The 12,839-nt window shown below is 47.7% G+C and overlaps 1 protein-coding gene across 2 annotated transcripts in view; it reads right to left on the bottom strand.

Moving 5' to 3' along the window:
* The window catches only part of TOGARAM1 (TOG array regulator of axonemal microtubules 1), a 77,092-nt gene extending 64,376 nt beyond the window's left edge, over nucleotides 1–12,716 (bottom strand). For both annotated transcript variants that reach the window (XM_067554704.1, XM_067554705.1), the window contains exon 1: nucleotides 10,810–12,716. In XM_067554704.1, coding sequence (XP_067410805.1) covers nucleotides 10,810–12,618 — 1,809 coding nt within the window. In that variant the 5' untranslated portion in view covers nucleotides 12,619–12,716. The remainder of the gene's footprint in view (nucleotides 1–10,809) is intronic.
* Nucleotides 12,717–12,839: the final 123 nt, after the last annotated feature.

Here is a 12,839-nt window from a genome sequence, read left to right as displayed (position 1 = left end):
AGAATAAGGTACTGTGACGTTCCAAGTTTCTCTGAACATCGCTTCAGGAGTAGGTAAGGCTGTGAGGCTGTTCTGTTTGGAAAGTCACCTTTACTATATTTCCTGGTTATGCACGATGAGTTTGGTTAATTCAGGTCTCCCTTTCAGGAAGGATATGCAAACCAGAAGGTCCCATTGGGCAGCTGCAGCCTTAACTCCTCCCTGGCCATACTTTGTACAGACAATGGAATTTAGCAGGAATGAGACAAAGAGATTAAGTAGGTAGCTGCACAATGCTTTATTAAATGACAGATTTGTAATACTTACCCTTGCTGTGTTTGCAAGGCTTAGTAACATTTGGGTTATTTGTAAAAATGCAATTAATTCAGAGGGATTTCACATGAGTAACGGTAATTCATGGGTTACCTAGAGAGGTGGTGGAATCTCCATCTTTAGAGGTTTTTAAGCTGCGCCTTGACAAAACCCTCGCTGGGGTTATTTAGCTGAGGTTAGTCCTGCTTTGAGCAGGGGATTGGACTTGATGACCTCCTGAGGTCCCTTCCAACTCTATGATTCTATGATTCATGACATTCTTCAGGAACCATTCGATATTTGTTCTAAACTCTCCTTTTCACCACCTCATGAGAGCATGCCCGAAAGCTTCCCCACTTTACAATGAGCATCTCCTGAAGTGCACTAGGCAAACATGGGACATTTAATTCCGCAAGACTGGGAACACAGTTTTGAGCTGTGCTATTGGGGATCTAACGAAGCTCCATACCTGTTTCAAAGAGAATCATTCCACCAAGACAACTGCACCATTAGGACTATGTCTACACTGCCACGGGAGGTCGACTTTGTTTAATTTGACTTTCAGCAGCCGACTTAGAAATCGCAGCAGAATGTACACACTATGCTGTTTGCGCTGGTCTCTTGCGTTTACACTGACCAGCCTTAATTCTAATTGGAAAACAGTGCTACGTGGGTAGCTATCCCACAGTGCAACTAGTCACGGTGGCTGTTGGGACGAGTGTCATCGTCCCAGGATGCAACGCTGCTTCCCCCCCATTTTTCCCCCTGCCCCCCAAATAAACAGGAAAAGTATTTTCATGCTGTTTTTTTACTCCCCATGATCGCCATTGCTACAGAGACATGGAGCCAGCTCAACTCTGCACTATAATGGTGAGCATGACAAATACATTGCGGCTTGTCATCGATTATTTTAGAAACAGAGCAAGAAGCTGAAGCAGAGACAACACCGATGCCACCGAGTCTGCCCTGCTACAAGACATCGAGCAGAATAATTCCCAATTGCTGCAGGCTGTAATGAGTCATCTGCACTCCATGGAGCACCGGTTCTAGTGCAGGGAAACAAGCAGAGACTGGTGGGACTGCATCATTATGCAGCTGTGGGATGATGATCAGTGGCTGCAAAACTTTCAGATGCAAAAGGCAACTCTCCTTGAATTGTGCTCGGAGCTGGCCCCGTCCCTGAAGCACGTGAACACTCGCTTGAGACAAACTATGACAGTGGAGAAGAGAGTCGCCATCGCTCTCTGGAAGCTGGCAACCCCCGACTGTTACCGCTCGGTTGGGAATCAATTTGGAGTCGGTAAATCTACAGTGGTCATAGCCGTGAATCAAGTGTGCAGGGCCATAAATAGACTTCTGCTACAAAGGCTAGCGACTCTGGGAAATGTGCAGGACATAGTGGAGGGGTTTGCCACGATGGGCTTCCCAAACAGTGGCGGGGGGGGGCCACTGACGGGACACACATCCCTATCTTAGCGCCTGCCCACCTAGCGACCGAGTACATAAACCGCAAGGGATACTTCTCCATGGTCCTGCAGGGGGTTGTGGATCACAGGGGTTGTTCCACTGACATCTATGTGGGGTGGTGTGGGAAGGTGCATGATGCTTGTGTATTTCGTAACTCGGGGCTGTTCTCTAAGATGTAGGCAGAAACTTTCTTCCCTGACTTCACATCAGGGGTGTGGAAATGCCCATAGTGATCCTGGGGATCCTGCTTACCCCTTGCTCCCTTGGCAAATGAAGCCGTACACTGGGCACCTTGACAGTGACAAGGAGCGTTTTAATAAGAGGTTAAGCAGTTGCAGAATGGTTACAGAATGTGCCTTTGGGCGTTTAAAGGGTAGATGGAGGAGTCTCCTCACTAGGCTGGACATGAGTGAGAAGTACCTCCCGTCTGTGATATCAGCTTGCTGTGTTCTTCATAATGTGTGTGAAGTGAAGGGTGAGAGGTTCCCCCAGGGTTGGGCTGTGGAGGCAGAAAGACTGGCCGCCAATTATGAGCAGCCAGATGCCAGCACTACGCTGAGAGCGAACCATGGAGCGCTTTGCATTAGGGAAGCTTTGAAAACCAGGTTCTGCAATGAGATGCAGGACTGATTTCTGTTCCTGTATGTTGTTTGCCTTTGGTGAACCCCCCCTCGCCCTCCCAACGATATCTGTGCCCACCAAATCCCTCCTGAACAAGATATGATTTAATAAAGAAACGTGTTGAAATGATGCAAAACTTTATTTCTGAACATTCAAATCATGGGGGAAGGGGAGTGTTCATTCACTCTCTCAAGGGGTAGGGTGGTAGCTTGCTGCCCAGCTATCAGCATGGCCACCGCTGCTTTCTGCGGCCTGGACAATCTCTTCCGAGACCTCTTGGGGGTGGGGGAGGGCGGCAAAGCCCTGGGTTGAGGGGCATTATATAGGGGCTGCAGCGGGACTCTGTCCTGCCTCCGCTCCTCCTGAAGCTCCACAAGCTGCTGGAGCATGTCTGCCTGGTCCCGTATAATTCGCAGCATTTCCTGTGTGGTGCTGCAATCATGCTCCATCATTTTTCGGCGACTTCCTGTCCATGTCCTGTGATAAGGTCAGCCTCCACGCTCTGTGCTCTGTCTCTGCGGCTGCTGAGGCGTTCACGAGCTCCGCAAACATGTCATCTCTGCCCCCTTTTTTTTTTCACTCCTTCTCTTCCTAATCTGAGACAGTCTGTCTTAAGGGTGGGTCCAGTGCCAGGTGTCTACAGAAAGAAAGAAAAACAACAAGGTAGTCACAGTCAGCATAGTGAAGAAACTGATACAAATGTAACAATTTAGATAATGATCCCCTGATACAATGTAGACAATGATCCACTGAAAAAATGTAGCAAATGATTCCTCCTCTCTGCTTGTATTTTAAACCCTTAGAGAGGAACTGTGGATATCCTGGGGGTGGGGGAGGCTATGCTTAAAACACAGATTTGCTGGACGCAGCGGGGTACCAGCAGTGTTACACCATGATGCTGGCTACCTTGATTGCATAGAAGAATCCTACTGTGGAGGGAGGAACAAGGCAGCCCTCCCCTGAAAAGTTTTTCGAGGGATAACAGATTACATACATTAAATTTTCCATAAGATATCAACTGATAAACGTAGCATTTCTCATCACATAAATCAACTGTTCCTTGGTTAAACACACAGTACAGTCACTGAAACGCCTGAAATCCACTTCGAGCCCCCCACACCCAATGTAAAAGGACAGAAATGCTAATAAGAAAAAAAAAAAAACTCACCAGATGTGCCTTCCCCGGGATCATTAGTGCTGTCCTGTGTGCTGCTGGACTGATCGGGGATCAGGAATAAGTCCTGACTTTCTGGGAGAACGGACAACCCGCTCTCCTGCACCCTGCTCTCCTCAGCTTCCTCCTCCTCCACGGAGTCCTCATTGTTGATCACAGACTGTGACCTAGAGGAAGTATCGATGCTGTGGGGGAGGCACCGTGGTGAGATCGCCACCGAGAATTGCGTGCACCTCATCATAGAACCAGCATTTTTTGGTCAAGGAGCCAAAGCGGCTGTTAGCTTCCCTGGTTTTCTGATACGACTGGCGCAGCTCCTCGATCTTCACGTGGCACTGCTGAGCGTTCCTCTGGTGTCCCTTCTCCAGCATGCCCTGGGATATCTTCCCATAAATGTCCAGATTCCTTTTGCTGGCTCTGAGCTGAGCCAGAACAGACTCCTCGCCCCATAGCCCAATGAGGTCTAAGACCTCTGGTCGACTCCATGCTGCAGCGCGTTTGGGCTTTGCAGTAGCCATGAGGAGTACTCTCTCCACGCTGGCAGCACAGGAAATGAACATTCAAATCTTCCCGGGGCTTGCGGGGAGGGGACTTTTCCTGCTAGCGTGACCACTGAGCAGCACAGTGCGACTGTCCAGAGCGGTCAAAACGGGGCATTGTGGGATACATTCCAGAGGTCGTTTAATTCGATTTAAGTTCGGTTGTGTCTACACGGACACTAAATCTATTTAAAAAATTCGAATTAGGCGCTACGCCACTTGCAGAGGTGGTCTTAAAGTTGATTTTACAGGCACCTTAATTCGAATTAGCAGTGGTGCCAGTGTAGACGCGGGTGTAATTAAGTCGACCTGAGTCACCAGTGTAGACCAGGCCTAGGTCAGGACTTTTGCTCAGGAGAGTTAATCTCTGTTGCCTGCCACATGGGTAACAATAGGTGGCTGCAACTCATCTGTAATCCTCGGTGGATCCCCCATGCACCTTGGCTCTGGAGCAGTGCCAGTCCCTCCAACAATGTTTCAGGCCCACAGGCCATATTTTGTCTCAGACCCCATCCCCCATCACAGCTTTACTTTCTTTCCTCACCTCTTTTCAGTTATGAATGAGCAAAACACGCAGTTTTCAGAAGGCAAGAACATCCCACCGGATTTTTAGGAGACTACAACTCAAGAGTTTCCACTTCATTCAATGCATGAAATTTGGTGAAAAAGCCTACGTGGACCCAAAGGTATGTTACTCATTTTCAGCCTCATGTACCTTGATTTGCAGTTTACTTATTATTTGTATTATGTTAGCACCTATGAGTCAAAGTCATGGTCTAGGAATGCATTGTGCTAGGTGCTATATAAACAGAATAAAAAGATGCTCCAAAGAGACAACAGATGGACACAGACAGACGGTGAACACAAGGAAACAATGAGACTATATTGGCCAGTATATTAGAAGCTGATTGCTAGACATCGATGAAATGTCAGAGAGACAAGCCAAGATTTTAGTTTGGACAGAAGGAAACAGGTCTGGAGTAAAGAGGTAGATCTTTACATCATCAGCATAGAGACACTAGTTGAATTTGTGTTTGCTGATGAGATTACCTGAAGGAAAATGTGCAGACGGAAAAGGATGGAGGACAGAACCCTGTGGAGCCCCACAGAAAGCTGGGGGCAGATGAAAAGATCCACTGAAGGAGGAAAAGAAAAGGAGAGGACAGTCACAGAAGCTAAGGCAGATCAGGATTCCAAGAAGAGCATGGTTGACTGCCAAAGGCAGCTGCCAGGTTGAGATGGTTCTAAACTTACGCAGGGGTCATTAGAGACTTTGGCGAGAGCACTTTCAGTGAAACGCTCGGGGCTGAAGCTAGATTGGAGAAGAGAAAGTTCAGACAGAAATTGTAAAAAATGCATTCATTGAGCTTAGAGATGAAATGAAAAAGGGGCAGTAGCTGGAGAAGCAAGTAGGGTCAAAGGTAGGTAGTTTTTGTTTGTTTTAAATGGGAGAGACTAAAGCCTGCTTGTATTGTGAAGGAAGGGAGTCAGAAGAGCAAGAGAATAAGGAAAATAATAAGGGAAAGGAGGAGAGTGAGCATGAAGGAGATCAGGCAATGCATTAGGATCGGGTCACTTGGCTAACTGGAGGGGTTACAGAAGGAAAGGACACTTCATTTGACAGAGGAGGACAAGGGAAGGCGAGCCTTTCACTCAAGATTAGAGCTGTCTGAAATATAACACGTAACTATAGGCTAGCTCAAACAGAATGTATAGTCTTAAATCAAGCATTACTGGGTGATGTTCTCTGGCCCATATTATGCAGGAGACCAGACCAGATTATCACAACGGCCCCTTCTGGCCTTAAAATCGATTTATAAGCCTTGGCCTGCATCCTTAACTATGGAGCGGCTGACAATGCTCTACAGCAGTTAGGATACTTTATATTCTTGGCGTAAAATAAATAAAAACAGCATATAATCTTGGATACCTTCTAGAAGTAGGCAACACAGAACATAAGAACAGCCCTTCTGAGGCAGACCAATGATTCATCTAGCCCTGTATCCTGTCTTCCAACAGTGGCCAGTGCTAGGTGCTTCAGAGGGAATGAACAGAACAGGTAATCATCAAGTGATCCATCCCGTCATCCATTCCCAGCTTCAGGCAACATCCTTGGTGTTAATTTAGTTTTAGAATAACTGTTTGCAACTTTAAAACAAATATTTTTGGCTTTGAGTTTCTCCTTTATCACTTGATTGTTCTGCGCTGTGGCCTGGCACATTTGAAGTAACTGGTTAGAAGAGCTATTTGTTCTTGAAATCATGATCAATACTGTGTGTTCAGACTATGCCAAAGAGATGAAGTCATAGTAATAGGATATTAGGTTCATCTGGGGTCCAAAAGTGTGCTAGGCACTTGGCCAAAATTAAAACTAAGTTGACAAAAGTGCAGATGCTCCTCTATACAGTAACGTAACAAAGATAAAAGCAGTTGCTTTTGGTTTTTTAAGGGCAGTAGGGCAAGTTGCTCTTCCAGACCATGCTCCTAACCCCAAGTGTGCTTCTGCCCTCTTAGCCTGGTATAGGCCTTGAATAAAAGGTGCTATGTTAGAGTGTTAGCTAATACATTCTAACGAGTATGTTTGTAAAGTAATGTAACATAGGGCAATAAGCTCCCCCTGTAGGCTTTAACTCAATCAGTTTCGAATGTGTTAGAATTCTTCTGTCGACCTAGCTACCAACATTCAGAGATGTGCAGATTTACTACAGAAATGGAAAAAAGTCTTCCATCGCTGCAAGTGCCTATGCTACACCAGTGCAACTGCAGCACTTCAGCTGTGTTGGCATAGCATTTGTAATGTAGACATAGTCATAGAACACATTAGCTTATGCATTCCAGTGGCTCATTTTTTATCCTAATCTAGACAGGCCATGGGGTCAGCATTCACCAAAACCTATAGAGTGTCCCTAAAAACATTGCTGCTAGAGAGCTGAAAATATTAAACATTAAACTGATTTCATAAGTTTTCAGCTACTGAATAGCTCCAAAAGTTAATTTTTAAACAAACTCAGCTCAAAGGAATGTCCCTAAATTAACAGTTAAACATTATATTTACACAAGAGGGTAAGTACTCTAAATATTTTTCTGTGACTTTGTAGGTTTCTGTTTTATTTTTTATAAAATCAAAACTTGAGAAATAATATTTATGCAAGTCTTTTATTTTTGGTTTTCCCAGTCCTGAGAAAGTCACACCACAAAAAAGTAGAGCTGATCATCTCTTTCAGTTAGATAATGTCCCCAAATACAGGAAACGAATAGTCAATTCAGCCCTGGAATAAGCACATGCATCTTCACTGAAAAACAGAGTTCACGTACTTACATCAAAACTGAACTTTCCCCAAAGGACATTAACATTTATTTTTTCCAAAGATTTAAGACCTCATTGTGTCAAGCACCAGAAAACAAGTAATAAAGAGTCCCTGCCCCAGAAAATTTATAATCTAGGTTTCTGACAAGATGCAACTCAGACATGATTCAACAGGGGGATGAAGCAACCAAATGAGTTGGGATATGAGAATGAGGTAATAAAATTAACAGTTTAGAGAAGCGGCAAGGCTTGGCAGAATTTTTATTTTTTATAATGTCAATAAATATTGATATTTATTTGTAAGCATTTTTTCTATTTGAATCATTTACATTTCAGTTGGGCAAACTTATGGGGTTTAAGCTTTTTTATTTTTATCAATTTATATTTTGACTGCTGTGGGAAATTATGGGGATCAGACAATTATTTAAATGACAGACATTGAGATTCAAAGTTACAGCTTTATAACCGTGAAAACACAAATTGTTAACATCGCATTTCAAATATACAAAGTAAGTATCATTAAATCAAATTAGTAAGTTCTCATGTGGCATTTTCCTTATTTTGCCTACCTGTAAATTTCAATTACTGATGGAAATATTTTTAATGAGTGTGTGGGCCAACAGTGAAATTGACATTTACCAACAGTAACCAATAAAAGTCACATCCTTCCAAGCCTATCCATAGCCTAGTTCAAATCCCTGCTCCACATCAGACAGAGGAGATATTTGAACCCGAGTCTCCCACATCCCTGGGTGAATGCTCTAACCACTAGACTAGAGGGAAGAAGGGTGCACCGCCTTTGTATTCATCCTCCCCCACCCCCAGCAAGAAAGGGCGTAGACATCTAACTCCAGGAGATGTGAATTCTAGAAGGAGGTAGGTCCCAACTCCCTTCCATCTCAATATTCCCTATTCGCTAGCTTAGACAGTTCCCAGTCCCTGCTCAGCTTGTTGGCTTTTGGGGATCCCATTCTAAAGCACCTAACTCTCCCCATGCATCATACAGGGAACCTGGGCAGCTAACTCAGGGCTGAGGAGTCCATTGGCAGAAGGATGCCGAAAATTAGACACTGAACCTAAATCCCTTTGTTGATCCAGCCCCTCGTGTTTTTAAATGAAATCTGACTTTCTGCAGAAATTGTTGGTGCAGCTGTAGATCTCCCATCTACCACACACTTTTTCAAGGTCTAGTCTACAAATATTTTAGGTGTGCCAACCACAAAAGGAAAATAGGACACGTCGCATGGCACAAGATGACACAACTAAGAATAGGGGGATAAATATATGAAGAAAGTTCATGCTAAAATATTTAAGGTTTCCTGAGTGAGTTCCAGGTAACTGGAGTAAGTCTTCCAAGGAAAATGGAGAAAGCCATGTCCTTGCAAGGATCTAAAACTGGCTCCTTTGCCTACATGCAAGAGTTATACCAGTGCAACTCTATCATATAGACAAACCATTACTGTATGTATATGGTTCACAGGCTAGAGACGGTCTTAAGAGTATTCGGTGTTCCAGTTGCATCACAGACAGCTTGGACTCAACCTAGGTCTCACAACTGACAGGCATTCACATCACCACACACACAGCCTTCTGTTCAAAAAGAGCCATATTACAGCAGTATCAAGGAGAAATAAATTGTAGTGAATAATTCACTACCACCTCAGGCTGTTTCCCCAGGTCAAAGCAAGCACATTGATGGGGTGCTATGAGGGATGTTTACACCATTCCCACCCATATTTTACTGATTCTGTGACTAAATGCAGGCCTTTAGTCTCAAGTATTGTCAATATGGCCACTTTTGCCCATTCTTTTTGACAGTGGATCTCCCTTTGATGGCTCCTCCCAATGTATGGGCATCAAACATGGCCACTTTTGCTAGCACATTCACTTTAAAAAAAATTGGAACCATTTCCACAGCAACCAATTGCGATGTCACAGAGAGGACTGTCTCTTCAAGCAGTGACCAGAGGTAACTTCTGAAGTTCCACATTCATACGAAGTTTCCTAGTTTTAAAAAAGGTGAAAGGTCTGGAACACTAATGCACACCATGATATACAGCTGGCATCAGTTTACAAATGCAATACAATTAGCATTAATATAATTGTTAGCAGTCTCATAAAGGAGGACAAGAACTTAGTGAAATCTGTTCTCACATACAGAGATGGTCTCTGCAGACCAGCACCGAAGCCTTTCCTAAATGATCTGTTCTGTGGATATATACATAACATCAGTGCCCAGGACTGCCAATCTGAACGTTTCATCTCTTCAGAAATTTGTACAGAGATATACACACTGATTAAGGAATATGTTTGTGCATAATGAACAAACCCCTCAAGTTTTCAGTGGTTCTATATCCATTATGTGAGGCTAATAAGTTAGGGGGGAAAACTCTAGGTACTGAAACACGAGCAATGACTGAAAACTAACTTTTAAATTGAAAACATTTTTAGTGGGGAGAATTGTTTCAGTATGACTGATTTTCTATCTCACCAGCACTCATTATTTGAGTTAGCTTTTTAGATAGCAAGCCATACCAAAATTAAACAACCTGTTTGATTTCAGAAGTCTTAGCAGAAAGACAGACTTTGCATGAACATCCAACAAATCACTCTCATGATAAGGGAATGCTGTCTAGTACAGAGCTAAGGGAAACTTTAGATGACCTTGGAGAAGTCAGAATCATAGATCAGGGCTGGCAGAGACCTCAAGAGGTCATATACTCCAACCCACTGTTCAAAGCAGGACCAACCTCAACTAAATCATCCCAGCCAGTCACTAATTTATGGATGTTAAGTTCACATTCAGGAGTTTGACTAGGAGAAGTGTTCAAATTTAGACTGGGATTAGTGGGCTATGCCTGACTTAAAACCTTTCTTAGTCAAGGCAGGCTGTCAGGGCCAAATGCTGCTCAGGTAACTATTTACATTACCTATGCATTAAATATTCTGTGGCTGAGACCACTGCCAAAAGTATTGACTACCACTCCAGAGCTCTGCATAAAAAGCCAGAAGCAAAAGTAGTTTATTGTGCACTGTAGGATCGCAGTCATGTTCCCTTTTCAGTGTATATGAGACCTTTGTGCACTTAGAAGAAAACTAGCCAGCTTCCTCTTGCCTTCAACTTTGCTGAGGGGGAAAAAAAAAAAACCCCACAAAACTGCATTTTGTTAATGACAGGAATTCTGGTTTCTACTATTCCTAACTCTACCACAAACTACAAACTACTTGACTTTGGCAACTCACTTGGCTTCTGCATGTCAGTTTCCTTATCTGTGACACAGAAGCAATATCACCTGTATCAAAAGGATCTTGAGACTTCATTTATTAAATGTTTACAAAGAGCTCTGTGATCCTTATCTGGAAGGACCTTCTGAAAGAAAAGTTTAAGTGAATTAATGTTGAGTACATACCTGTTCTGTGCCCTTTGTAAAAGGTGTCTGGTTTCCTGAACAGAATCCTGTGCCTCCAGCAGGCTCGTTTTCCCAAGGCAGTTTGTTTTTTCCTTTACCTGCACTTAAGACCCTTCTGGGACATATCCCTTGATCAGCATAGGGACTGAGAGAGCCATAGTTTTGCATAGCATCCCTTGTGTGATCCCCACAGTAACTGTGTGCACTCTGAGTCCTGTTGCCTGCCAACAGCCAATCTGTGTCTGCTCCATGGGGCAGATGAGCCCCCCTGCCATGAGCAGAAGATGGCATGGGCACAGCATACTCCACAAACCCCTGGTCTGTTAGCTTAGGCAACGTTTTCCTGGCCAGCCTGGCCTGGACAGCATGCATCACCCCATCCCCGTTGTCCTGCAATTCCACAGCATCCACAGCCTTAAAGAGGAGACTGGTTTTGCCTGAGCCCATGGAAGAGGCCAACACTGCAAAGGCCTCCAGTGCAGCATGACGGACCCTCCGCTTATTGTCCACCAGGGCTGGTGCCAACCCAAATACCAGCTTGGGCAAGTCAAAGTCCTCACTGGGGTACGTGAGCAGGGAGGCAATGCAGATGTTCACTACCTCCTCCCTGACCTTGGAGTTCTTGTGCTGAAGATGCTCTGACTGCAGCAGCATGCACAGCACCTGTTGGGGACCCCCCGCCTTCATCAGCAGCCGGAAGAGCCGATTGTACTCCTGCCGGATGGCCACCTTGTTGTCTCCCAGCACCTTGGCAGCGGCCGACACCAGGGGCCCCAGGTAGTCCTGAACCCGCTCGCCCAGGCGCAGGGCCAGCAGGTGCAGCACCTCCAGAGTGCCATGCACCACCTTGAAATTGGAGTCATCCAGAAGCGTGTAGAGGAAACTGATGAGCCCCAGCAGGCTTGGGGCTGGCGTGGAGAGCAGACTGGCGGGCAAGGCATCCACCAGCACCTGCTTGAGCTCCTCCACCGCCCGGGTGCGGTTCTTGTAGTCTTCCTGGTCCAGCAGGCGGCCGTGCAACTCCTGGGGGATGAGCCCGAACTTGAGGTTGGTGTTCACCGGGTCCTGCTCCGCGGGCAGGGGCCCCGAGGTGTCCCCGCCCAGCCGGGCCTCCAGCAGGCGGTTGTAGTGGCCGCGCAGGGCGGAGGGCAGGCGGCCCAGGTAGCCGTGGAAGCGCTCGGGGCCCAGGTTCTCGCCCAGCTGCCGGAGGCTGCTGAAGGCGGCGGCCGCCTCCTCCTCCTCCTCCTCCTCCCCCGGGCCGGGTCCAGCACCGGGCCGGGCCGGCGCGCCCAGCTTGCGGGCCAGGCTGAGGGTGAGCTCGCCCAGGTCCAGCTCCAGCTCCCGCTCCAGGGCGCGGGGCAGCGGCGGCGCCAGCAGCGCGGGCAGCAGGCGGGCGGTGGCGGTGCGCAGCGCGGGCTCGGCGCTCTCCAGCCCGTGCTCCACCAGCGCCCGCAGCACCTGGGCGCCGAGGCCCGGCCGGGCGAGGCGGCGGCGCAGGCCCCGCAGGGCCTCCCGGCGCAGGGCCGGGCTCTCGCCGCGCAGGGCCCGCACCAGCTCGGCCAGCGGCAGCTCGCCCGCCCCCGGCCGCTCCTCGCCGCCGCCGCCCCCGCCGCCGCCGCGCAGGGCGGGCAGGGCCGGGCCGGGCTCCGGGCCCCGGCGGAGCAGCTGCTGCAGCAGGGCGGCCTCCCGCTCCCGCTCCCGCTCCGCCGGCGAGCCCGGGCCCTTCGGCGCGCGCGTGTCCCCGCCGGCGCCGCGCTCACTGGCCTCCATGCTGCCCGCCCGCGGGGGAAGGGCGAGGGCCGCGGCCATGGAGCGGCGGCGGCGTCCCCGGGCAGCCGCTGGAACGGGGCTGAGGAGAGCAAAACATCGCGGTCTCCAGGGGCCGCTCTGCGCCTGCGCGGCCTCAACCAAGCGCGGAGGGGGGGGGGGAGCGGACGGAACCAACGTTGCGCGCGCCTGTCTTTTTTCCTCCTCCCCCCGCCGCAGCACTCGCGTCAAAAGACGGCCGCCCGTCAGGCGAGGGGCGCCCC

The sequence above is a fragment of the Emydura macquarii genome, unplaced genomic scaffold (genome assembly GCF_026122565.2).
Source record: "Emydura macquarii macquarii isolate MOO-44397 ecotype Brisbane River unplaced genomic scaffold, CSIRO-AGI_Emac_v2 contig_1551, whole genome shotgun sequence".
Classification (NCBI taxonomy): domain Eukaryota; kingdom Metazoa; phylum Chordata; order Testudines; family Chelidae; genus Emydura; species Emydura macquarii.
The sequence above is the reverse complement of the archived record's forward strand: the minus strand, read 5'-3'. Positions and strand labels throughout refer to the sequence as shown.